The sequence below is a fragment of the Chelonoidis abingdonii genome, chromosome 1 (genome assembly GCF_003597395.2).
Source record: "Chelonoidis abingdonii isolate Lonesome George chromosome 1, CheloAbing_2.0, whole genome shotgun sequence".
Lineage (NCBI taxonomy): Eukaryota > Metazoa > Chordata > Testudines > Testudinidae > Chelonoidis > Chelonoidis abingdonii.
The window spans coordinates 106053347-106081285 of record NC_133769.1 but is presented as its reverse complement, the minus strand read 5'-3'; the positions used below and the strand labels follow the sequence as shown (position 1 = coordinate 106081285).

Here is a 27939-nt window from a genome sequence, read left to right as displayed (position 1 = left end):
TCTCATGTATTTCAACACCATTGTATTCATCTCTTGCCAGAGCTGTGCTCTAGAATCTAAGATTTAATTTAATAAATAAAATCCATCCCTCATGTTTGAAGACGTAACCCTGAAAATATGCAGCCTGTGTGCAATGCTGCAGTGTTGTCTTCTTGACTTCAGAAAGAATAGCACGCGTGTGTGAACTGCTCCATTCATCTCAAAGACACTTGTCATCTTAGGTTTCAAAGTAAAGTTAAAGAGATTAAATATCAGCATTGAAATATGTAAGCAACACTATCCAACTAATGAGCTTTCCCTAGAAGTCCAAGATCCCTTCTGTGCACTCCCCAGCTGCCAAAAACCTCTGGCTTGTCCCTCACACTTTAAATGTTACCCTTTTTCAGTAAAAAATTATGCACATCAAGAACTGGAAATATGGGACTGGTCTAAAATAAGTTGAACATAAAACATACAGGGCTCCTGTACTGCTTGTGTTATTAATCTCATATTTAATGAAAAACTTAAGTTTAGCCATTGTTGCTGCAAAAATGACACCAGACTGCCACAGCACTTGAGAACACTGCTACAGAAGATATGGCCATCTCGCCACAGAATACAGTGGACCTTGTCCAGAGACTTGCCTCGGCATATTGTTAACCTACATTTAAATTATGACATTATTTCAGTTACCAAAGAAAGATACACCAAGACTTCTGGCCACATATAGTACATAATTCTGAAATTTAATTTTTTTTGAGTTGTTTTGTTTTAAGCCAGGTTATCTAGTCCATTAAGGTTTTAAACATCACATTTCCAAAATAGCCTCCAGGAAAACTATGGCACCAGGCCAAAGGTTTGTTTTTGTTTTTAAGTTAAAAAAGAGATGGGTGGCAGAGTGAGGGTTGTACTAACTTTCAGCCCACTGAAATGCAAATAGAAATATTAAGTCTCCAAACTCAGCCTGAACAACAGGGATGCTAGTACACTACCACCAACACAGTCTAGGCCACTGAAGTATCTAACAAGATTATTCACCCAATTATTTAAAAAACAAACCAACCAGCAACGTTACTAAACAGCTCACTAAATATACAAAATTACATTATCTAGGTACAGTTTATTGCAAAATCAGGAAGGAGACAACAAACTAGATGTTTGAGTCTTTCATTTCAGATTTATCATCTATTCATATTTCAGTCACTCACACATGCATATGCTTGTACACACATGCACACACTATTTCTGAAACATCTGAGAGTTCCCACAGTCTTACAGGAAACCAAACCTTATAATATTTCAGTTTAAAAGTTAAATTGAGGTCATTTACCACAGGACTATATAATCCTCCTATAACACTTGAGGAAACAGTTACATTTTGGGATTTGGCTTTCCAAAAACCATGCATTTCAATAGCTCTAAGACTACTTTAAATTTAACAAATTATTCTTCAGAAGTCTGTACAGAGTTAAGTTAATATAATTGTAAAAGTAGTCTAATGAATGCCTGTAGTAGCTATCTCAAATAACTATTGCATTATAGTAAATACTGTTGATGGGAACCAAATATCGAAATTTCAACAGATCTAACAATTGTTTGCTTCTGGATTAACATTAAGTTCTAATGTTACATTAAAAAACAATTCTAACAATTCTTTTGAGCTGCTAGAGTTTCATAAAAAAAATCCCTTTCAAATTTTCAATAAATATGTCAACATTAAAAATCTAGTTAAGACATGCAAGACAATTTACATAACCAAGAACAATTCAGATTTTATAATAAAGGCAACTTGCATTCAAAATGAACTTTACCCTTATTTTATTTAAAGGGTAAACATGAATTAAACTCAGCTGTTTACCTGAATTACAAAAGTAACATGATTCAATATGAAAATAAGAAACTGTCTACAAATCTCTGACAGTAATAAATTGCAATATACAATGCATACAGGAGTTATACAGAGCAACAAACTCTTGTACAAAACAAAAATACTTTAATACCCTTAATATCCAATTTTTAAAATTCATGAAAAGAAGATTTGAGTCAGAATTCACACCTCCATTAGTCAAGCCTCAGGTAGCTACATTACAGCTATTTAATGTACAAAGATACAACTCCTCTGTCATTTTAAACTAATGTCTCCCTTCACAAGTTGTACAGCTTTCTTGTCTCTCTTCCATTCCCAAATCCAAAGCCTTCTTCAAATCACGAGAACTGAATTTGTTGAACACCAGAGATCTAGAGAGGGGGAAAAGAACATAAGCTTAGTTTCAAGTTTCTGTCCTCGGATGCTGTATCACATTTAGTAATCTTGCAGTTTGTAGTGTCAAAGTCATGACAAAGGTCTAAATACAAGTTATTGTCATCTATTTCAGACTAGGGGGTCTGAAATAAGGCTTTGAATTTTAGCAACAGAAGGAAGAGAGTGGATGAGAGGATACTGTACCTGTTGATAAGATGTTGTATAAACCATAACATTTTGCTGCTGGCCATCTGTAGTTATTAAACCTGCTGGCAACTGGTTAGCTAAAAGAAAGAGCATTTTAGTTAAGGTAGTTAGACAAAACTGTAGGATACATAGAACCTTGTTTAAAGTATATATTATCATTCACAACAGAAAGTTCAGTTATGGTAAGAGGGACTATGGCATAACCTTCCTCCTCATATCTACCCCCTGAGCACTATAAACTCACACCTGTTTACTAACAAAAACAAGTTAGCTCCCATTAGCACTGCAGAGCTGAAACTGATTTTATTCTGCATCAAATCATGATCTGAAGTCAGCTTGCAAAATTTTTACTGCTGATGATGTATGAAGGCAAAAACCAGCTTTACTTTCCAATGTGACGTGGACTTTACCATACTGGCCACTTGAATTAAAAAAAAAAAAAAAAAAAAAAAAAAATTGTTAAAGCACAGAGTCCCATGCTTTCCAAGACACAACAAGAGACTATCCCTGCCCTGACGGAGATGGGATTTGTTAGTGGAAAAAGTGGGGCAGTGGTAAGAGTAATGGTTGCAATTAGAGTTGTGATGCAGGCTTGGATGGAACTGTGCAGTGCTCTGAAGGCCATGACAAAGAGCTTGGACTTAACACAGAGTGACCTACAGAAAGCCAGTGAAGTAAAAGTTTTTGACTACTAAACTGACTAAATGTGGTGTGGAAGTCAAGAGACTAAATGGAGAACCTGTTAGATAAACATTATCATTTTGTGGGTCTAAGCCCTGTGACAATCAAAGGGTAGAATTATTACAAAGTCATTAGGAAACAAAAGGCTAAACATTCAGTTATAACTTTGAGATTCTGCATCTGGAGAAAATAAGTGAGGGGCTGGTTTGGAAAGTCCAGCCATTTCTACATAAGGATAAGAGAAAAACGGAACAACCCTAAATCAGTTTCCCATTTAAAAAAAGTTTAACCAAATGTTTGACAGAGTTGAACATCTTACATTTGAGAGATTAAATTTGGTCTTTATCATATTTGGTAAAAAAAATTGATTTCCATTGAATTAAGTTGTGCCCAAACTAAAAGTTACATGCAAAAGACACTAAGTGTAAAGTTAAACTCTTCAGACAAGATAATCCTACACAAACATACGTGACTTGCAAAGCACACTTTTTATAAGAGACAGTGGTTCTGTCCCCTAGTCCTGCCTCTGCTGGCTCTTAGCCAGGGGCCTCCTACTCCCTGCTGAGTCCTACTATTCTCTTTCAAAACTGTCATTTTTAATGCTGGCATTAAATCACGTGTGCAGTAACTTTCCCAACCACTCAAGCTTTGCATCATAGTATGTCCTAAAGCCTCCAGAGCCCGGGAAATCTGAAATATGATTGGTGAGCAGGTGTCAAGGCATTTCTTCAGCCTTCTACTTCCAGATTAGGGAGCATCTTGCAGAGACTCGGGAAGTAGACAGCAGACTCACACAGTTGACAGGTGTATCCTGTCTTCACATCAGTTCTTGAAAGCGCTATACCAGTACTTCTAGTAAGAGCACACACTAATGGTGCTGTTAGGAGCACATGCTTCTTAGAAGCATAGGAATGTTTCCTGTGAGTACTACATCAGTGCCTGCATAAAGGGCTCATTCATGCAGCTGATTTAGCTTTCTCTCTTCCACTCATTTTTCTTTACATGAGCCCTTGGGAAATTACGTATGACCCCGGGATCATCGAGTCCAGTCCTCTGCTACTGCAGGCAACAGAGGTAGGATTAAAAAGCCTAAAGTTTAGATTCAAACAAACCATCAGGACCTGCAAGAGTTGAGGTTTCTATAGCAATGTTAAGGCATTGTGCACACAGTATTTTCTATTCCTGTTTACCTTGCTAAATGTATAGATATACACATTACTGTTTGTCTTTAAATGTATGACAAAATATACAGAAGGCGCAAAATGCCTGAGTTAATGTTGCTGTTGGAAAGTTACCCTTTATATTTGCTGACCTCTGATGTTAAACCGTGAATGTCAACGTTTCATGAACTGGGCGGGGGGAGGGGGGCACTGTTATCAAGGCCTTAGTTCCAAATTAAAAAAAAAATTGAGGGACCCCTATGAACCTTCAGGCCCCACTGCACGATATGGAGAAGTAAGCTACAATGGAGCCATAAAGGAAAAGAACAGTTTCACAAGATTCTTCTTCCCTCGACCACAGCTGTCTCCCCCCCGCCCCCCATCCACAAAGTCTGTGCATTCTATTTACAGTAAGAGTTTCAGAAGGACAGGAACCAGAGAGGAACCTCAATTTCATTTTGGCAGACTCCACACCACAAAATGTGATTTTCTTTTTTCCCTCCCATGCATTTTTGCAGGAAGATTGAATATGGGCTTGAATGGGCTACTATGGAAATAAGAAAACTTTAAAATTGATATTCTTTAAAATCTAATGAAAAATTACAGCACTAGTTCATGCTCTCAAAGCACTTCACATTAGGACTAGAATTTAAACCTAGTGCCACTGGACATGATTACCAACTGCAAAGTTAGTATCAAACGAATGATGAATAAATTATGACCCTTGGCGCACAAAGCTTCCATTGACTCCAACGAATGCATCTAAGTGCAGGTTATCCCCAACACTTCCCAAATGAAAATTTGGATTATTTTAGATCCCACCCAGATAGTAACTGAGCCTGAGTCAGACTAAGAATACAATTCTGATGATTAACATTTCCTCAAATCTGAAACCTTTGAGGATCTACAAATAAAAGTAGTAATGAGCTCTGAATTAGCAATTTAAAAGTTTACTTACTAAATGCTTCTTCTGTGAGCTCCTCACTAAGACCGTCTGCAGTTGTAACTGTTCCTCCAATTCCTTTCTCTCCTTTCATTGCCTTGAATGAAATACAGAAAATGTTTGCATTATAATAGTTACCTTAGATTGCTCAACATCGTAGTTTCCTAAAATGGGAACTTTTACAACTGCTAACAGAGCCTGTATGCAGTAATGAGAAGTGTGACACTAACATCCAAGAACTGCAACTATCATGTTTCTTTAAAATATTAATACACAAGTGAGCTTCCGAAGAGTTGGTTTAAACATTTGCTATACTCCTTACATAAGAGATTTGTACAAAGACTGCACTTTTATAGGAGATCCTTCAAATTCTACAAAAGTAAGAGTTCTGTGGTAACTCACAAGGAATAGTTAGGTCAACATTTTGCACCTAGAATTCACAGCAGACTGCAGAATTCCAGGAGTACTCAAAATGTGGCAAACATATGCTGGTTACATAAGCTTATTTGTTGCACTTTATACATGGATAGACACAGTTTCTAGAACAGTTCTTGGGATATGAAGTGGAAAAGAGACAAGATGCAGTGTTGGGTTGTTCCACTAATTTATATGCTATAGCTTTAATGCCTTTTCTAATAGCTGTGGGAAGTGATTATGTACAGTGCCAATGTCATACAATAGGAAGGTCACTTTAGAACCCAAGATACTGGATTTCTTCCCCATAGTATCCAATATAATCAGAACCTGAGGTCAGCATGATGAGTTAAGGTACCCAATGAACTGTGTGCTGTTTCATCAGCCAGGCTTTTTGTGAAAACATCAAGGAAAGTACTAACATAAATGACAAAATGTCCATGTGTTTAATGGAAAAAAAAAGTTGGGGCAGTTTCCTATACAGTACTCTGAAGACAAGACTGGGAACATCATTTATAGCTGATAGGCAAACCCAGAGCCAACAAATCCAGATTTTAAATGCTAGCTCCATTAGCCTATTGACACAGTTGATAGGGTAATCAATGTCACTGTAAAGAAGAAGTATGTTTGAAGCCAAACAGGTTTAAAAATTTTCTTAAGAGCTACTGCAACATACAAGCTAACCCAGCATTCAGACAGCACTACATGAACACATGGAAGAGGGTTAGCGTATGGGGTGTTCTGTATACCATGTGGGTGTGCGGGAAGAATGGAGGGATGTTGAGGAAGGGAGAAGCATCTTATTAGCTGAAAGTTCCTATAACTTGTTTGGACAGACTCAGTTCTTGAGTCAATGTCTCATGCCACTGTCTCATAGGAAAACTCCCCATCCTTTGGCATAAATTGCCACAGAGGGATGGTGCATGAAGGAATAGAATATACATTAATCTGTTCAGATTCCACCTCCCCCCCCCAAAAAAAAGGTGGAGAAAGGCAGAGGATAGTTCTATTTTGCATGAAATTTAGGTTGCTGGAAGGAAGGAAGGAAGTTCATGCTAAATTCTGAAAAGACTAGAGGATATGCTGAATCTTGAAGTATCTTCTGCAATAAGAATTGCAAATCTTAATGCCAAAAGAGGGTATTGGAAAGTACTTGACAACCTAAGCAAAATATACTCGAACAAGCATGTAGTTGACAAGTTTTTATGTTACCAAAGTAACGTTAAAATATACCTTTCCACTTCCCAGATTAGAAATGAAATCTGACAAAATGTAGTGGGCTAGCTCCTCAGCTGGTGTGAGTAAGAGTAGCTCCACTGAATGCGCTGAGGATCTGGCTGAGTTCTTAACAGGAGCACAAAAACTGATTTTTATCATAATGTTTGAAAGGTTCTTCAAAAATCAGTTGAACAATTTAGTTAGTTTGGAATAGCAAGTTTGTCAATACTCTTAATTATGTTTTTAAGTGGTTTTTATCCCATGTCATGTTCTATTCTGATGTGTAACATCCATGTCTACATCAGAATAAAACATGACATGGGATAAAAGCCATCAGTCACTGGACAGAAGATTCTGGGGAATGGTGCAAATGAACCATTTTCAGCTTTATATGGAGATAAAAAAGAGCCATCACTGAACACAGTAAGTTTGTCTAAACCTGGGTGGAAAGATAGGCTACCAACCTCTCTGAATTTTTGGAGATACAGCTTCAAAGGTTCAACATAACTATCAAATCCCAAGGTAGACATGGCAAAGAGAATATCCTCTCCATTGATAGTCTTTCGTTTCTCTTGATGACACCTCTCACTTGCTTCAGATGTTATAAAGCTGATGAATTCACTTACACACTCTTGCACACACTCCTTTGCATCTTTAGCAATCTGGTAAGAAAAACCATTACTAAAGTCACCTGAAGTTTGCTTAAGCTTCACCATGTTAATAAACTGCAAATTAAAGCTCTACTTACTAAACTTGTTCCCAAAGCTCAATTCAGAGATCTGAACCTGAAAGGTGCTGGCCAGCCACAACTGCCCTTGACTTCACTGGAAGTTAGAGGTGTTAAGCCCCTCTCAGGATCAGGCTTGTGGATTAAAGCTCTTAGGCTCACCAGTCCAGAGAGTCTTGCAAAATTACTAAGAATTGGGGTACTACAGGTTTTTAGTGTATCAGAATGATAAACTAGAAGATGTGGGGATATCCCCACAATAATTATCCACAAGTAATATGCATATATGAACAAAACTGGTGTGCATATGCAAAACAGCCACTGGATGTCACCAGTTTTCCAGGTAAAATGCAGATAAAATAGCATTTTAAATAGAGTAAGATTATTATGTTACTACTTCAGGTGACACTACAGACCTCTACAACTTCTGTAATATTTCACAGCTGCATTCTGTACAAGCTGTTATATATGCACACAGTTTAGAGACACTAGTGGGTTGCATGCTTCCCTTTCTTCTCTTTTGACACAAGCCATTATATTCACAGTCAGATCTGAATTCATAAGTTATAAGTGAAAGTGAATCTCATGGTACTATAACCCTCTGGCGGGGGGGGGGCTCCAGGCACCAGCATGGCAAGCCACGGGGGGCGCTCTCAGGAGCAGCGCCAGGGTTTTTGGCGCCCTAAGTCTTCGGGGCACTTCGGCGGCGGGTCCTGGAGCAAATGAAGGACCCGCAGCAGAATTGCTGACGACAACCCAGAGCACGGAAGGACCCCCCGCTGCCTAATTGCAGCCCTCCCAAATCCTTGTGCCCTAGGCGACTGCCTAGGTCACCTAAATGGAAGCGCTGGCCGTGGGCGCTCTGCCGGTTGCCATGACGGCAGCAGGCAGGCTGACTTCGGCACCATGCCTGTGGAGAGTCCGCCAGTCCCGCGGCTTCGGTAGACCTCCTGCAGGCGCGCCGCTGAATCCGGAGGACCAGGGACCTCCAGCAGGCAAGCCGCCGAAGGCAGCCTGCCTACCGTGCTTGGGGTGCGAAAATACCTAGAGCCACCCCTGCCCTCTGGAAATGGAAACTAAGAAAGCTATGGAATTGGAGTTATGATGAATCTGATTGGACAGCACTTGATGATGTCTTGTGGGACAAAGCATCTTCATGAATTTCTATTCTCCTTTAATTTGCTCACTTTGCCATTGAGTCTGTATCTCACGCCCTCCAGAAGTAAGTTTCTGCCGCTCAGCCAGGGATATTTTATCCTAATCAGATTCATAACTTGTGCTTACTCAGTTTGCTCGGCAGCAAGCCTCTGTAGTGGTTTTTAATATTCTAAGTTTTCTAAACAAGCATTCAAGTGAACAAACAGATATGCTCCTGCCAAGAATAAATTGAGTGAGTCAAAGTTTTTAACCCGTTAAAAATAAATTAGGTGATTTAGAATAGCAGAGGGGTGCTATAGCGGAGTATTTATAAAAGTAAATAAGCAAGAATCCACTGAAGGATTATCCTTATTTGATGCTTGTTCATATGTGATAAATCTATTCCAGCTGGAATACGTAGAAGGAGCCTTTGTATCTCAGAGTAATAATCTTTATTCAGAACCCCATATTCTCTCTGACATAATTTTCAAACATCTAGACACTTGGAGTCAGCAGCTCCCATTGTGATATTTATGGCCAGATTTTCAAGACAGCTTAGCACTCAATGTGCCAACTTCTTTTGAAAACCTGACCTCAATTGTGGGTGCTAAGCACTTCTGAAAATCTGGCATAAAGAAAAGATTAATGAATATAACTATCTTACACTGGAACACTCAGCGGTTTATAAAGCATCCATGACTCCCATGGCTTGCCTATGCCAGGTTATACTTTAATGTCTTGCTAGCTGTCTGATTATTTTGTAAGCTGTACCGACGAAAAGGAAAGTTTCTGTAGCAAGACAAGAGCAATAAGCAATACTCCAAATCCTATGTAATGGCATTTTGGTATCTTGCTTCTGGAAAAACTAGATTTTTCCTCAGATGATTGAGAAGGAAGTTCTTATTTCATCCAAACTGGCTCACTCATTCCAATTTCCCTGCACTCCAATTAAAAAGAAAAATCTCCTTCCTACAAGTTTAACAGTTCTTAATATTTGATTGCCATCATGCCTGAAAACTTTTATGAGTGAACGTCTGGTGGCTATTTTTAAAACATTCTTAGTCTATGTAAAGCACTGTAGATACTAGATAAAGCACAAAACCTACTTTGGACCTGGCTACTTCAGTAATTTACATTTGTCATACAATTTAGCAATCTCATTAGCCTGTTTAAGTGTGTCCACACCGGGGTTTGCACCAGTTTAAACTGATTTAGACACCTGCTTCAGTCTTTGTGTTTAGATAAGGTCTAAGCAAGCCAGCTCAAATATTAGCCTCTATTTTTGACCAAATAAGTCCGCTCTTATGTGACAGTTATGTACAATCTGCATGTCTAAAAAAATACTACCAAACATCACCGCTATAGATTACATAATATGGATGAATAAATAAGTAGTTTATATTTTTTATGCAAAAGAGCAGTTTTAATCTTTTAATTGTTGGATTCCTGTAACTCAAATAGTTCAAAATAAATTTTGGGAAACCTGGCCAAAAAAAATTGCTCTCAAAGAGCAAGTGTACAGTTTCAGCAACTGAAGATGGAGATGTTGTACTGGAACCCAAGTTTGCCTAACCGAAGAATGAATGTAATACATGAATCTGTTCTCATTAGCAGAACAGCCCTGTTGGATTTAGCCATGGATATTACCTTTCCTGTCTGGGGTATGGCATTTTTCATTATCCTTGCCACATTTGCAATCGGAAGATATATATCTTGTTCTCTAAAACTCTCTTTTGAGCCATTTGTGTCTTCATGATCATTCATACTGTCCTCCGTGTCTAGCAAAATAAAGAAAAGTTAGCATTGGGTGCATTTGTCAAGCACCTTCTATCATCTTACCCGTATTCTACTTATTAATCCAGGACTATTAACATTCCAAACCTCTGATCAACTTCAAATAGCTGCCATTAAGAAAAGCTTGCTACAGAAGTGTTCCCTCTTATCCCCCAAAAGTGAAATTTCAAACCCCATCTGCAACAGCAAAAGAAAATGATACTGGTCTGAAATAGATGACTAGCAATATTCAGTGTGGTTTAAGATTTAAAAAGAGTTGAAATGGGAGATTCCCAACTTCCAAGTGAGTACCACACTTGCTTACAGCCCTGAAAATTCCAGAGTTGTTAAAAATCAACACATGCTCCCATGACATTGTGGTGCCTAGGAAAGTTGTTTTCTATCACACGTCACCCATATGTATTATTTTTATATATTACACATGGACACATCCAATATTGTTCTTCTGGATACCAACTTCACAAACACTAAGATTTAATTTGTTTGTTGAACAACATTATAATTTTTTTTTTTTTTTTTTTTTTTTTTTTTTAGAAAGAGACATTCCTCTTCCAGCAAAGAGGCAAGCATCATCCTTTGATATTTCACACACACCACCCCATTACAGGTCAATGTAGAGCATGTTCCTGTGGATTACTTCTTTTTCCCAGAACACTAGATTGCTTTCAGAGGGGCTCCAATGCTACCATTGAAAGTTGCAAACCCATTTTCAAATTGATCAAGACTCAGTTGTATGCAGGGAGTCATTATGAATGCAGATAAATATCATTGCTTAGCTTCCTGAACAATGGAGAATTAATGGAAGAGCTAGACAAGAAGTGACAGGACATTATAATACTTAATAGTATTATGCTAAGACAGACAAACTTCCACTTTAACTGGTACGTTTCTTACCATCATGAGGCTGTATTACAAAGTGACTACCACCAATGTAATCTCCAGCAATTCCTAATTGAGAAGCATCTGTTGTAGAACTGTCACCGTCCATCTATAACAAAACAAACAAACAAAAAAAACCCAATCACATACTCTAGTATACTCAAATGCTACTGCTTAGTAGTAGATCCATTTAAGTTACCTTGAAAGTAAGGGGCCAAATTCAGCCCTTGCATAAACAAGCACTTTCCTGTTAAAAACAGTGTCCATTGCTCTTCAATTAAGGCTGAATTTGATCCGAGATGCTTTGGCTTCAGTAGCTCGTTCACATTTAAACTTATAGGAAGCTACTTTTAACTGTGTGGGCTGAAGTTTTCCATGTTTGGCCTCTGTCTCAGGCTAGTTTCTGGAGGAAAGCTTCAGCAAAAACTCTGCAACCAGTTGAGAATGAGAATAGGGAAACATAGGTAATTTTTAACTTTTAAAAAGGAATTCTAAAGCAGTGGTTCTCTATCCTTTGAACTCAGGACCCATTTGTAAATCTTTATGGCCTATCATGACCCAGTAAATAGTTTTAGAGCAAAAACCACCTGGCTTACTAAAACATTTCTTACTAAGGATATATAGTATATATATTAAGTACTAAATAAGTACACTCTGTATACCACAGCAGTAGCTCCTGTCCTGCAGAGCGATCTGGACTCAGCTCCCTGCTCTGGGTATTGCAATCTCTGGGGTTGCAGTGCTATTCAGGTCTAGCCAGGCCAAATTTGTGAATGATGCAAAGGATCAGAGCACCACTTGCTCAAATTTGGCCCGGCTTGCCCGTCATCATGGTGGAGCAGCAGCTGGAGCAAACCTGAGTGATGCTGTGGCCCTTCATACCAGGTCACAACACTCAATGCTAGAACCTGAGCTCAGCTGGCCCCGCAGGACCAGAGCTGTAGGATGCACCCCTGCAGGGTGAGAGCAGGGCAAAAATCTGCAACTTCCTACCCCAGTATCTCTCCCCTCTTCCTCCCCCCAGAAGCAGGACCCAGCCCCCTTGCCATCCTTTGACACATACGGGCAACCCGGTTTTGGGCTGCAACCCACTGGTTGAGAAATCCTGTAAAGCCTCATTGGTATGGAGCAAGAACTCAAAATTTGATTGGGAGTTAGTCCTGGGGCTACAGAGGTGTCTCTTTTGCTGTCCCCATGAAAATACGTCCAGATTTGGCCAAGTCACACTGAAAACTGCCATTTGCTTATAATTTTCTGGATGTTCTGTCTGCACCATGTATGCTTCTCGGTCTCAATGACCCTCTGGCTTAATTCTGAAGCAGACACAGACCAGCAGCTCTAGGTTGTATGCAGACCAAATGGTTTCACCTTAATTTCTGTCATGAGTTTACCAAATAAAGTAATTGAAATTTCTGCAAATTCAGAAGCGCCTTTCATTCTGTTTGTTGTAATGGTTTGATTTTTCTGCAGAACTATTTTAAAATTTTTTGGATGATTTTTCAATTTTTTGGGGGGCGGGGGGAAGGGAACAAAAAAACAACAACCCATCATGGAATTAAAATTTGCCTGAGCAACACTGGTGATTCCCTTCCTCCTTTCCCCAGCAGACATGCCAAAATGAAAAAAATTCTCAAAACAAGCAGAAAGTCTCTTCACTTAAAGTTTCCATCAGAAGCTTTTTTAAAAAAATGAAACATTTTGAAACTGTTTTCATGAAAAAATGCTCTTTGCACAAAAGGCTGTATTTTAATGAAAAATTCATTTGAAAAATGTCAAGCAGTTCTGGCTGTTAGTGTGTGCTAGCAGCCATGACAATAAGATTACATCTGTAATGACTTACACTGCAAACAATGTATGGTAATTTTAATCAGTATTAAGATGTATGATGTTCTAAAATTTAATTTGGCATTATTTCAAGGAATCCACTTTAGCAGAGTGCACAGGTGATCAATTGAGTAACACTGGTGTACTAGGACTTCTCCATTGCTTTCACTGTAGGGAAGCAGAAACACTCATCTGTCATTACCTTGTTATGGAGGAATAGCTGAGTTCCAGGCAACCATTTTAGATAAAGTGTGATAGCTGGGATGCTGTCTATCATATTCACTTAAAAATTAATTCTAGTTATTTAATGTTCAGCAAGATACACGCTGTATCACCATTTCCATATCTGGGAATTAAAGTAAATGTTTCCTACCTTCAGGAGTTTAATTAACCTTGTTTGTTGTGGGTTTTTTTCTGTTTCTTGTTTAATCTTACATAGTCATTGGCTAACAAAAACCCAACCATTCACATCTGGATTTCTCCTTAATGAGAGAATGAAAAGCAATCTTACACCTGATCCTACAGAGGGATCCACCTCATGGATCTTTATGACCACAGAAAGGGTTTTCTTCAAGTATATACTCTATACCAGACTGAGTACTCATCTTACTGCAACCACCGGCAATATTGCAGATACTTGATTGCTATCACTAGTGAGAGTTATCAAGATGAAAATGTTTGAGACCTGTCTACGTCAGCAGCTTAGAACAGGTCAAACTGCACCAGTGCTGGCTGTTATAGTAACAGGGGTGCTAGTATATCTACTGTGGATGAATCCAACCTGAACCGAAGAAGCAACCTTGTAACTATGTTGATAGGAATTAAAAGATTAGTAATGTTGCTAGTTTAACCACATGAAGGTTGTGTCTATCACAACCTGGCCGAGTCCCTCTCTCAGGGCGGGGAGCATTCTGTTGTGAGTGAACACAACTACTGGATACCACGTTTCTAAGCAATTTGGGTCTGGACAGTGACTGGTTACTGTTCCTATCCCTGGGTCTTTAGACACTCCAAGGTGAAGATACTTGTCTGACACCTCTCTTGGGCACTTTGCCCCCACACCCCAGCCCACCTACGCCTCAGGTGCTTATATATGCTCCCTCAGAGTTCCACCACACTGTATCAACCCTTTCCAAGACAATGTGGCAGGCAAGTAAGGAATACAGGCTTAGTAAAGAAATTTCTTAACCACAGACACTTTACTCTTAAAAAAAAAAATCACTTGAGTTACAGAACTTTGAAAAATACCAGTCCTGAATACGTTCCTCAGTCTGATCTCATCCCTCCTGCGACTCCTGGGTTTGATCAGCATCCTTAGACTGAGCAGTCCTTCTTGCCACACTCAAGAAGACCAGGCTAAGGAGAGAAGAGGCACTAGTTTGACATCCCCCACCCCTTTCACAGATAGCATTCCCTCTTGAATAAAGTCTCTGACCCCTTTGGCCACGTGCCTAGGTTAAGGATCATCAGCCACTTTTCCCGCTAGACTTCTGCATAGAGTTCGTTGTTCTTCTGGATGGGCTGATTGTTGAAGATTGCTCTGTGCCATCTTCAGACAGTCATTCAATTTATGTCAAGTCTGTCTACAAACATTGATGCTCTAGTCCACAAAAGAGGATGCAATACCACATGAAGGTCACACTCTGAAGTGAAGATAACAATAAAGAGTGGAGTCCCTGAAAAGTGGAATTCACACAAAACAAGATGGAGTTTATGATAACAGAGTCTCCCCCTCCTCCCCCAACCTGCACAGGGGAAAAAAATCCCCATCTTACTCTTGCTACCACCTGTATGACCCCACTTGTGGTAATGATGCAAGCATTAATATATAGAGAGGACACCAGACAGCCATCAACATTTGAGGCAGTGTTGCCTAACCCTGCTCAGAACAAGGTCTTTTGGACACAGTGGGTAAAATGTCAGCGCCTATACAAATGATTTTACCGATTATATGATTAGTACAACTGACTTTTGGTAGCAATGGGGGGAAAAATTCTGAGAAAAAAAATCAAGGCATAGATAAGACCCAAGAAGATAATTCATTCCATTGGTTGGAACTGGTGGAAGTTGGACTTTTAAATTAGATGTTCTACCCAAACACATCAAGAGTGCTTCTCATAGTTTTCTCACTTCAACAAAAAGTGATAAAGAATATTCCTTATTCATGGATGAATTTTTATGCTTAGGGCCTTGTATCTTCACTTTTATAAGAGTTAGATGAACAGCAGACATAGGCTCTTGAATTTTCCCTCATAGTTCAACTGGAACTTTCATTATCCTGTCTTAATCCATTCCTAAACCTTTCTGGAGTAAACACTATTTGTTTCATTGTTTTGAGGTGCAGAGGGAAAGAAAAACTAAATTTCAATTGTTGCTTAAGTCATCTAGATCCAGGTATCCAGAAAAGAGATTAAACTGATAAGAACAGACACTATGCTTTGATCTACTACATTAACATGACACCCTACTAATGTTTCTTTCGGTTCTGTTCCTGACATTAACATGAGCCTGTTTAAAGATGGCTGCTACTAACAGTTCAGTCACAGTGGATAGTCAGAATAAAATACTGGAGTTTTAAATTCAGACTTGTTTAAAATTATCATTTAAATTCACAATAATCCGTCATTGGGGTTAAGATCACCATAAGTGTTTACTTAACACGCTCAAAGTCAGCTCAGTACAAGACTCATATTCTACATAGCATGACCTGATTTATGCATCAGTAAAGCACTACAGTATACAGCTATGTTAACCGGCTACGAAATAATTCAAAAGCATCCCGTTTGAAACTGAAATTATTCTAAAAATGCACCAAAGTTCAACGTACCAGAGGAATGTCCCCAGCATACAGCAATCTGACTCATTGACAAAGTGTGGTGGAGAAGGGCAGTGATTCCTGTCAGACTGACACTTCTGGTAACAACAATGCAACTACGCCATTGCTGCAAGTGGGTACTAATTTTCAGAACAATAAGCCTCTAGAAGGAGAACTAGACCTTGGTTAATAATTTTAAGAGTGCCTATGCAAGTTAGGAGCCTATATCCTGCTTTCAAAGATTACTTATGCATTTAAATTCTTTTTGAAAATGGGACTTGGCATCTTTGAAAACTCTGTCCTGACTTCAAGGACTCAAATCCTGCACAAGGGGAATTCTACTGTGTTCCTACCAAGGTGGGATTATATTATATCCTTTTTAATAAAAAGGAGCATATTTCCCTGTTTGCGTGGTCACATAATGGCATCATACATGGAGACTCAAAAACACTGAATTTAGTATGAGGGGTAGTCGTGTTAGTCTGCATCCACAACAACGACGAGTCTGGTGGCACCTTAAAGACTAACAAATTGATTTGGGCATAAGCTTTCGTGGGTAAAAACCCTCTTCTTCACATCTGAAATGGGGTTTTTTTACCCATCAAAGCTTATGCCCAAATAAATCTGTTAGTCTTTAAGGTGCCACCAGACTCCTTGTTTAATTAGTATAATGGATTGCATACCTATGCAATAAAAATACAGCTACATTCGACACTTCTAGAGCCTGTTTGAAAAATGACTTGAAAAAATGGACTGGCTTGGACAGCAACACAAGCAAATGGAGCAAGCACAAATAAAGATAATATGGGATAATGGATCAAATTGAGAGTCATGAATTGGGAATTTGAAGTGGTCAGATTAGTCCCATTCTGATTTGAGATTGTCAGTGATTTGGAAGTAAACACTACAGTAATTTGCATGTAAATAGTCAGGGATGTATTGCAAACACCACTGAAGACAGAAATATTGCAAAGAGATCTTAAGGAGTTAAAAATAGCAGGAATTAAGTGAAATTGCTGGGGAAAATGGAGATTAAAATACCGGGAGAAGACAATTCAAGAAAAGGAGGGAGGGAAGAAGGCAGGCATTCAGAATTGTACTAAATGAGACTCAAGGGTAATAGTGGACAGCAAATTACTTTAGATGTGAACTTATAGTATCATATTGCATAAAAAAAATGAGGTTCTGGGCTGCACATAAAGATGTTCTGGAGCAGTATGCATTATTTCCTTGTCAGCAATGCCCTATTGAAACTGCACCTAGAATTCTAAACTCAGTTCAGAACACCTCAATATCATAAAAACTTAAATGGAATATAGGATTTACTTGGAAGAAAAGAGTAAGGAATATTTGTGCCTTGGCTCAGTGGACATAAGCCTACAAGCTTTTGAGAAGTGTGAATACCAAGGAGGGGAGAGGAAATTTAGCACAGTACAATAAAAGATGCATAACTAAGAATAACAGGAAATGAAAAATCTGCCTTAAAAACAGGGAAAACTCCCTAGCAGTGTGATTTGTAAGACTGGAATGATCTCCCACAGGAAGTTAAGCAGCAGGCCTTGTATGACATTTAAAACTAAACTAGAAAAAATAAAATAAACCACGTAGGCAATAATCCTGCACTGGAAAGGAAGGGACTTGATTTAACCCAAATCCGGAAGTTTCCCTTTATCTTTAGTCATTGTATTTTGAAAACCCTAGAGTCTTAGTAATATAACCACTAGACAAGAGCTTGAATAATCCACTCAATCAATTTAGAGTAAGAAACTTTGCCTACCAAGCATGTGCATGGGATGGGGAGAAAGGACATTATTCCATCAATTTCTACAGAATTACTTTATTAAAATGTGTAAAGTCTTTATATATTTGCAGCTTGTGAATGGATGCCCTGTGTTCTTCCTGCATCTGAAGCGTCTCTATTCACTTTGATGCTCAATGCCTTCCCTAACAGCTGTAGAGTGACATTAACTAGATCGGACAGTTTCACTGCTGCTATTCAGCATCTAGGCCAGAGGTGGGCAAACTACGGCCCACATCTGGCCCACGGGACCGTCCTGCCTGGCCCTTGAGCTCCCGGCCAGGGAGGCTAGCCCCAGGCCCCTTCCCCACTGTCTCCAGTAGCCATGCAGGCATCACTCTGGGCGGAGGGGTTGCGCACTCCTGCTGAGCAGAGCTGCAGCGTATCTGGCTCCAGCCAGGTGGTGCGGCTACCAGACATGCAGCTTTGAGCGACATGGTAAGGGGGCTGGGGGTTGGATAAAGGGTCAGGGTCCCCGGGGGGCAGTCAGGGGATGGGGAGCAAGGGGCGGTTGGATGGGGTGGAGGTTCTGGGGAGCAGGAGTGGAGGGTTGGATAAGCATGGGAGTCGCAGGGGCCTGTCAGGGGGCAGGGGTGTGGATAGGGGTCAGGGAATGGGGAACAGGGGGGTTGGATAGGCGTGGGGTCCTGGGGCACTGTCAAGGGGTTGGGGTGTGGATAGGGATCGGGGCAGGGGACAGGGAGCAGTCGGATGGGGCAGAAGTTCGGGGGGGCTGGAGGGTTGGATAAGAGTGGGAGTCCCAGGGGCCTGTCAGGGGGCAGAGGTGTGGATAGGGGTCAGGGGACAGGGAAGGGGGGGACTGGATAGGTCATGGGGTCCCAGGGGCCTGATCATAGGAGGAGGCGTGTGGACGGGTTGTGGACATGAACACTGCAAGGACAGGGATGTGGGGGGGTGGATAGGGGGTGGGGTCATGGTGCAGGTTGGCCCAAGGAGTGGTAAGGGTCAGGGTCCAAGGGCAGGGTGCCCATGAAATTACGGGGGACAAGGAGAGGGTGGGATGTGATGTGTCAGGGGTTTGAGGGGGCAGTCAGGGGGCAGGAAGGGGAGGGGTAGAGGCCAGGTGTTGGGGAGGCACAGCCTTCCCTACCCGGCACTCCATACAGTTTTGCAACCCCAGTATGGCCCTTGGGCCAAAAAGTTTGCCCACCCCTAATCTAGGCTGTAAGAAGTTCCCTCCATGTAGGCTCATCCACACTATACATAAGAAGTGTTATAACCAAAGCCGCTTATGCCAGTTAACTTGTACACTAGCATGGTTACAGTTGCAGTATGGACAGGCCCTAATAACAGACATTTCTTGTTGCTGAAACAGACACTAAACTGAGTGGCTTGGTATTAGAGTGGTGGGACACCAGGAAGAATCAGGCACAATTTCTGTCATTTTTTTGGTGGGGGGTGGAGAGGGAGAAAGAGGGAGTATGTGGGGAGAAGAGATGTGAACTGGAAAGAATCAGAGCTTATACAGGCTATTTAAGAAAAAGTTTGTGCAGTTCCTGTATTTTTGCAGAGACTGAAACAGATAAGCAGTGCTGAAGAGGAGGCTGCACCAGCAGCTCTCTGTCCCATCTATTCCATCAGCACAAGCACAGACACACAGTTTGAAATGTCTTAAAGACATTCAATTAATATTTTAATAAACTGTCCTAGTATCTTTACTTAAATAAAAATATCTTTCATTTTGTACTGTGATCCATTATTTTTTGTTCCCTCCCCCCACTCCCCATTAGTTAAAACTGTAAGTCAGGGCAGAGGCTATTTGTCCCTTACCATATTTAAAAATATTTCACACATATACAAAAAATAATTTCTTCACCTCAAGCAAAGAGCAAGTAGAATTTTCCAAGACTAATTCAGGAGAGTTTTATTTTCGGCCAATACTAGATACTCTAACATGCTGATCTATTCAGTTTAACTCTAACAATGTGGCTTATACATTTTGATGAACTCTATTTAGTAAATAAATAAATAAATAACTTCCACCTATTTTTACTAAGAAGACAGACACTTTCTAAATAACAGTTACAAAAGGTAATTAAAAATAAAGAGTCTGAATAATGCAATAACCTCATTGTTTAAATCACAAACATTTCAGGTGTGATACCCAACAATTTTAAGATTAAATAAAAATTAGATTAGCAATTTTTATCCATTTTAAAATCTTGATTAAAACAGTTAAATTGTCTTGATTAAAGTTAGGGATTAAAGCTATTTCTATACCATAGCCCACATCTTAGTAGAGTGTCATGGACTACTGTCCTCTTGCCAGCCACAGCTGTGCAGAACTTCCCCTATCCACAATCACACACACACTCCTCTCCCACTGGCAATCACATATCATTTATATGGCAACTACTGCAAATTATTTATATTGAAGGGTAATACCAGGATTTTATTATTTATTTTTAGCTTCTTTTAGTCTAGTTAGCAGCTCAAAATGCCAGCAGCCAATACTACATAACCAGCCAGCTCTCTCCAGACCATCAACAAGTGGTTGATATACCATCTTGGGAATTAATGATTTAGGATCAGATCACCCTGCATTTTCCTGAGCATTACAAATAATATTTTTCCTAATGTTAAAACAGATGCAATACAGACTATACAGAAGGAATAATCTATTATATAGCAGAGTTTGGCTGGCACAGTGAAAAAGTGTACACGCTGTTCAGGAAATCCATTCTAACAGCTGCACATGAAAACAGTTCTTGCACATATAACAACAACTATACTGTGGTAGTACCCCAAGCTGCTCCTTCCATTTTGCCTTTTGGCTACTGCTTCTTTTGTCAGAAAAGGCATCCCAATTAACTTTTTAAAAATACAGTATGTTTTCCTGTCAGCAAGGCAAAGGTAATTATGAATAAAATGATAAGACATTCAAAGATGAAGGGTGGCCCTAGTTTATCTGATACAGTCTTGTCTATGACTGACTATACCAGAATACGCCAAAGAATCAATACAACCATGCCACTCTCACAGCCTTCTAAGACTCTTATACTAAATCTTATTTACAGAAGCAAGGACTTGCATTTAAGTGAGACTTGGCCACAAAAAAGGGAAGTAGTAGAATCTGATTAAGTTTCTTTGCAGTTTTACACTTTTGGAGTGGCCTACAAAATGTGCAAGCTTAAAGAGTCACATACAGTACTAGTCTTTGATATGTTACTGGAACTTTACATTTGTTTTCTTTTCCAAATTATTCTTAGGCAGTCTACAGCACTCTGCTCTCTGTGTCAGCCTGGATTTTGTTCCAAGATGGCAGCAAAGGCTACCACATAAAAGGAGCTAAAGACAGGGGTAATGCACCTTAAAATTTAAGTGTGTAAAACAATTTACAGCTGATTATTAAAATGGAGTGTTGTAGCATGTTGGTCCCAGGCTATTAGAGAGCACTTTTGAACTTACACAGAGCAAGAGCAGAAGAGCTCTGTGTAAACTTGAGCACTTGTCTCTCTCACCAACAGAAGTTGGTCCAATAAAATATATTACCTCACCCACCTTGTCTCTCTATTAAAATGGAAAATGTTTTCAGATTTAGGTTACTAGTCACCATTTGTTACTAGTTACTTTTGCACTTCACTCAGACTTGTTGGCCTCATAAGTTTCACTTCCCCCTTCTTATGCACTTGAACACAGCTGTGCCTGAGTTACAAACACAAAAGGAAAATCTTTACATTTAAATAAGGTTTATGAATTCAGCCAAAATCCCCTAAATCAAGATCAAACCTGCTTCACCAGACATCCTTTCTTGTATATTGGTTGAAGTTCACATCAAGTTTCTAAACATCTAGAAAAGTTTATTTTTATCAGCTTGTTCAGAAGTCTAGCTGTCATTTCAGTACTAATTGTAGGGGCTGGAAGGCACAGCAATGGGAGGGAGAGTCCCCTCTCCCTATCACTTACTTTCTCATCCTGAGGGGATGGTTTACCCACAGACTCAAGATACGATCATTTTGTCTATGAGAGTTGGGTATGTTAAAAAAAAAAAAAAAAAAAGACACACACACACTCACTCTAAAATCCATTATTTCTTCTCTAAAACTGAAGTGTCACTGCTCAACACTGTGGAATCTGATGCTCCTGCCTGGTTACTCAGATCCTCTCACCACATCCTGGTGTTTTCGGGCCTCACCCTACGCGCCTTACTCATGCTGAGCACTTTCAAGGGATTTTTTACCGTAAGAGGACTGCAGTCAGCTGCTGGGTGCCCATGTAGAGGAGCCTAGTTGTCCTAGCTCTGATCCCAGGATCATGGAGATGCTGCACCACGCCAGCACCGCCATCCTCCCAACCCACAGACAGGCACAAAGTCGGAACTGCGGGGGGGAGCTGGAGGTCGGGGGGGAGCTGTGGCCGCAATAGGGGCTCGGACTTCCCGCACGCTCAGCAGCCGAGGTCGGGGCTGCCGAGGGTGGGCAGAAAAGGTCGCCCCTTCCCCCACCTAAAATCCCACAAGCGGCCCCCAATCGGGAGACCCAAGTCACCCCGCTACAGGGCGGGGGAGGGAGCAAAGGGGACACGACTGGGGTTTGACCGGGGCCGGGGGGGGGGAAGATCCCCTTCCCGCACCGCTGCTGGGCACCGCGGCCAGGGCCGAGGGGACCCCGGAGGCGGGTAAAGGGGGATCGCGGCTCCCAGCCCCCGCTGTGACCGGGGCGGCGCAAGGGCCTTCCCCCGTGTGCGGGGCAGTGGCAGCCCGGGGAGCTGCGCTCCCGCCGCCCGGGCCCACAAAATGGAGCCAGAATAGCGGCCGCGATGCCCCAAAACCCCGGCCAGCGGGAGGGGCGCGGGCTTCAGTCCCATCTCCCCCCGCCTGCCCCTGCCGGCTCCGTCCCCGCCCGTCCCGGCTCCGGCCGCACAAAGAGGCGAGCGGGCGCTGACGGGGCCCGGGCTCCTCTCCGCACTTCCTGGTCCCCTCGGCGGCGGCGCCGGGGCCCGGGGAGGGAGACGGACATTTCATTCGAGCCTGCAGTGGAACCGGTTACCAATCATTGGCCGGAGCCAGGCACAAACCTCCAGTGCGGCCCTGGTTGGCTCCCTCCGCAAATCGGCTGTTTGGTTGGACAGAAAATGGCTGCGAAGGAACCAGTCCCAGCGCGGAGCCCCGCTTCCCGCAGCCGGCCTGCCCTCCCTCCGCGCCGCCTCGCCTCCCCTCCAGCCCCGCCACACTCGGCTCTTCCCGCCGCGCGGACTCCCTCCCGCCGCCGCTCGCCTTCGACTTTATGCGCTGGGCCAGAGCCGGGGGGAGGTTGTTGTTACCTCAGACACACTGACTTCGGTTCAGACAGGGGTCGCTCTGATAGGGGGTCTCAGTTGGGGGCTGTGGGGTAGACCCTGTACAGCTCTCCCCACCACCATTTACACACACACGTGGGGCTTTCTCTGACGGGGGTTTCAGTGGGGTAGACGCCGTGCAGCTCCCTCGCGCATGCATTTATACAGATGGCCGTTGTAAACCGAATTGTCTGGGCATTGAGTGTTTGTGTAAGAGGAGGGATGTGTTGGACTCTCCATCTCTAAGAGGGAGATAGTATTTATTTATCAATTGTTGATCACTAAGAATGACATTACCTAAAGTTATGTGAAACTCGCGTTATACTTTACAAGAGCTTTTGTTAACATTGTCTTTTGCATCAGTCGTGAGAAAATTCATACATACCTAGGCATGCAAAACTCATCCAAACCCACAAATTTCCACTTGGAAAAAAACATGAATTGTATGTGTTTGTGTAGATATAGATAGATATAAAACCATAACACAAGAACTCAGATTCACTCAAAAGGTTCATAGGTTTGGTCTGAGTTTCAATTTTTTAATAAAAATGAAACCATTTTGCATGACTTTATGTTTCATTGCAAACATTTTGTACAGCTTGAACTTTATCCTAGCTGCTGGGTGTTGTGAGAATTAATTCATTAATTTTTGGAAAGTGTTTTGCAAGTATTATCTAAACAGTCAATAACTATCCAGCCCTCAGGAATATAGTTTTCCTCCTCTCCATTTATTTTGAAGCTTGTTTTATCACTAGATACCTTATTATTATAAGGGATGCACTATTAGCCCTGCTCTGCGGCTTTAAGATCTTTGTGTGGATTCTGTTACCCCAACCAGAAATTTCACAAATAAATCAGTGAGTGCACATTGAGTCAGGATACAGACTACAACGCTTTCTCTACTATGCTCTACGAAGGTTGGTTTAACTCAAAGCGCTCTACATCTGCAAGGTACAGAGCTTCTCAGGGCCAGATCCCACTACCATTTAAGTCAATAGCAAAACTCACTTTGACTTCAATGGGAACAGAACTGGGACCTGTGACACCTAAATTATGGTCAAGTCACAGCAGGATAGCTTCAGTGAGGAAGTAGTTAACTATAAAATGAATGATATTGAAAGAATAAAGTGCTTTAAAAGACAGCTCAAATATTTTCTACTCTTATCATGCAAATATTTTGCATGAAATCCTACTGTCTTTTAAAAAATACTACATTATTCTGTAGAAATGAAACAGCTTTTTCTAGGAGTACGACAGTGTTTTGTACTATTAATATAGCATTATATATATATTATACACACACAAAAAACCATGTTAAAAGAACATTATTAAGGTTTCAAAGTCAAGCCTTCAGAAGTTAGGAAATGCCACAATTAAATTTGTCTATGCAACCTTAATTCATCCCCTTTGTGTGCATGCACTATGATACATCTTTTAATTACACAATCACTTACTATTTTTTCCATAGGACCCATTTCTCATTCAGTGCCTGGATTGGACAATGTTCCCTTAATAAGAAGCTATTCAATATTTTGTTTTCTCCTTCTTCAGTGACTAGCCCCAAGCGTTATTTACTGCACACTATTCAAACCCTGCTCTGAAAATAGAATTATTAATTTCCTAATGAACTTTTCTGTGGTGCTTATCACTATAATATCTGAGTGCTTCAGACACAATAATGAATTTATTACCACAACCACCAGTAAGTTAAGGAGGTGCTTGTGGGTGTGACATTACCCAGAGTACAATCTGGACTGATGGACCGCTGTGTCCCTTCAATTCTCCAGTGTGGGGTGCCTTTTACACTGCTTTACTCTGAGAGTAACCCTTCCTGGTCTACTCATACACAGCTCCAGCATGTAAATCACTGCCAGCTGTATTGCAAGAATGCTGTAGCCAGTCACTCATGAATTACACTGCAGGGCCACACCAGCAAATTCCTTGTCCCAGACTTTCCCCCAGAAATGTGTGTCTTGTACTGCCCTGCACGCTCCTGGACAACACAAGTTCACATGAAGTCTGTCATTTCAATAATATAAATTGATATGCACAAATCCTGTTATTCTAAATGGAGTTTCCCAAACACTTCAATCCAAACACACTGGTTTAGTTAAAACAATAGAACAAATGTATTAACTACAGAAAGATTTTAAGTGATTACAAGTAATGAGATATAAATGTCAGAATTGGTTACAAAGAAATAAAAGGTAAAACTCAACTAATACCTGATTTAACAAGCTACGTGAATTCAAAGCAAAGGTCTTTCTCACCACAGGTTCCAATGGTCTTACTGGCTGAGTTTTTCACTCAGGATCTCTCCTCAATCCAGTGCTGCTTCCTTTCTTCTTCTTCTGGCGTTGGTAGAAAGAAAGGGAGAGGTGACTTGTTCTCTCCTCTTATAGCTCTTTCTCTTGTGCAAGAATCATTTTCAGCTGATGTGCAGGGGACAAAGTCTGTGTGGACAGGACCGTTAAACTGCTTCTTTGTCAAAATGTAGATATTTTTGTCCACATCCTCTATCCTAGGGAAGATTTGCACAGGATTTGCACAGGACCTGTGCGTGAAAGCTTTTTAAGCGGTAGAGCCGTTGCACATGAGCAATCCCACTCTCTCGACCTTAGAAGCCAGACACCAATGGTACAAAAAAGCATCACGACTGGTAACTTCTTTAGTTGCAGTGGATGGCCTTGACATCTTTTGTGCCTCATCAAGCCCTTCGCTGTCCACAAAGCGTTGCAGAACCGTCTTCTTGGCTGTTGGATCTTAGTGATCTCTGTCACTCAGTCCGCTGAAGCTGACGTTGCATGCAGGGTAGGCATATCCCTAATCCACTGAGGTTTTGAGTCCCATCAGTTACACTCACCTGGTTTAGCCGGCCTGTTGAAGCCATTGCCTGGGGTGCGGCCACTGCGCATGTTGCAGCTACTTGGAGCCACAAGTGAGAGCTGAGTGACAGGTGGGGACCAAAGTGGACGAACCACCCACGAAGGGGTACGACAAGTCCCCCGATCAGAGGTACTACCCCTCCCTGGGCACCCCATACACCCCTAGGGAAGAATGGCCATTCAATCAGCTGATGGTCCATTTGCTCTTGTTGACACCTAACTGAGGTCCTGGCTAACCTTTTGTGTTTGGGAAACTAGTTGGGACATATCCCAGTAATATCACACAGAAGAATCTTATGACTTTACACACAATATTGACACGCATATTTTAACAGAACAATGATAATCAGCAAATCACAAGTTTTCAAATGATACCTCACAAGACATACTGTGTACAAGATTTACCATAATCCTCTAAGGGGTAAACATAAGGGTATAGACTGTCACAGTGGTATTATCACCATTTTGCGCATGGGGAACTGAGGCACAGAGAGATTAAGGTCAAAATGTATCCACTAATTCTGGATGCCCAATTTGAAACAACTAGAACCTGATTTTTCAGAGTACTTAGCATTATATAGCACTTCATATATCCAAAGCACAGATTCCATTGATATCAGTTACTGCTATGACGCAGTGCTTCTGCAAATAAGATGCCAAGGACCGTAGGTGCTGACTTCCGCTGTTCCCAGTGGGTGCTCCACCCCACCCCACCCCTGGTCCCACCCCTGCACCACCCTCACTCTGCCCCCATTCCATCCCTTCCCCAAAGTGCCCGCCCCCTTATCATCCTCATTCCACCCCCTTCCCGCAAGTCCCTGCCCCTGCCCTACCTCTTCTCTGCCTCCTCCCCTGAGGGCACCGCATCCCTACTCCTCCCACATCCCTTCTGAAAAGTCCTAAGCGCTTTCAAACAGCCGTTTGATGGTGAGAAGTGCTGGGAGGTAGGTGGAAGGCTGGGGACATGGCTGACTCAGTGGGGAGGAGGTGAGGTGGGGCGGGAGATGAGGGGAGCTTGGCGGCCGGTGAGTGTAGAGCACCCACTAATTTTGCCCTTTGGGTGCTCCAGCCCCAGAGCACACATAGAGTCGACACCTAACTCAAAGACACCCAGAAAATGAGAATATACAATTAGTGACCATCTGTTAAAAGTTTGGTTTAAGCATCTTGACTAACATCATATAGGAACTCTGTGGCAGAGGCAAGGACAAGGCAGCATTCATACCCACAAGACCATCCTTTCTTTTCCTGTTATCACCAGGCTCCTTTAATACACACTCTCCAACTTCTGCAACCAATGAAGCATAGGGCCCAGCCTACAGACAACATCTCCTTCACTACGCAAGCCTGAGGCACACCCACAGCAGGTGCATCTTATGCACTGAGTGAGGCAGAGGTCTTGTGGAAAAAATAGTATAAGATCTTGTAATTAAAGACTATCACAAAGCATATGCAGAAGAGGGTTGAATAAAGGTTGCACAGACAGCCTTTGTTCTGGCATTTCCTAACTTTTGACTGCTTGGTCTTGCAACCTTATAATTTTATCTTATTTAATTTCCTAGTTTTTTGAAAAAGTAAATTGAAAAAACAGAAATTCAATCATATGGGTCCATATTGACACCCCATGGTCATCAGAGATGGAACCTTTAGATCCACCACACAGATCTCTACTACTTTAGCTAATGAAGTAACTGATGGCAGTAGTATGTGGACTAGCACTAGATACACTTTGCCAATGAGCTTCACAGATATTTGCTGACAGCGGAGGAATGAGTAGACTCGGGAATCTTGAGTTCCATTCTAGGCTGTCATAAACAGATAGTTAAGGGTTAATGTCTCTTTTACCTGTGAAGGGTTAAGAAGCTCAGTGAACCTGGCTGACACCTGACCAGAGGACCAATGGGGGGACAAGATACTTTCAAATCTTGGCGGAGGGAA

At 41.4% G+C, this 27939-nt stretch overlaps 1 protein-coding gene across 4 annotated transcripts; it reads right to left on the bottom strand.

Annotated features, from left to right (window-relative positions):
• Positions 1 to 1780: 1780 nt before the first annotated feature.
• NFYB (nuclear transcription factor Y subunit beta) lies at positions 1781 to 22972 on the bottom strand. 4 transcript variants are annotated; one of them, XM_032783864.2, is made up of 7 exons: positions 22856 to 22951; positions 11397 to 11490; positions 10356 to 10486; positions 7309 to 7506; positions 5228 to 5309; positions 2426 to 2505; positions 1781 to 2217 (listed from the first exon to the last, which is right to left on the bottom strand). In XM_032783864.2, exons 2-7 carry the CDS (start codon positions 11488 to 11490, stop codon positions 2185 to 2187), a joined length of 618 nt encoding a protein of 205 aa, XP_032639755.1. In that variant the 5' UTR covers positions 22856 to 22951; the 3' UTR covers positions 1781 to 2184. The 4 variants fall into 4 exon arrangements, with proteins under 4 accessions (XP_032639755.1, XP_032639754.1, XP_074924951.1 ...); XM_032783863.2 differs by having other exon boundaries at positions 22828 to 22912; XM_075068850.1 differs by lacking the exon at positions 7309 to 7506 and having other exon boundaries at positions 22856 to 22972.
• Positions 22973 to 27939: the final 4967 nt, after the last annotated feature.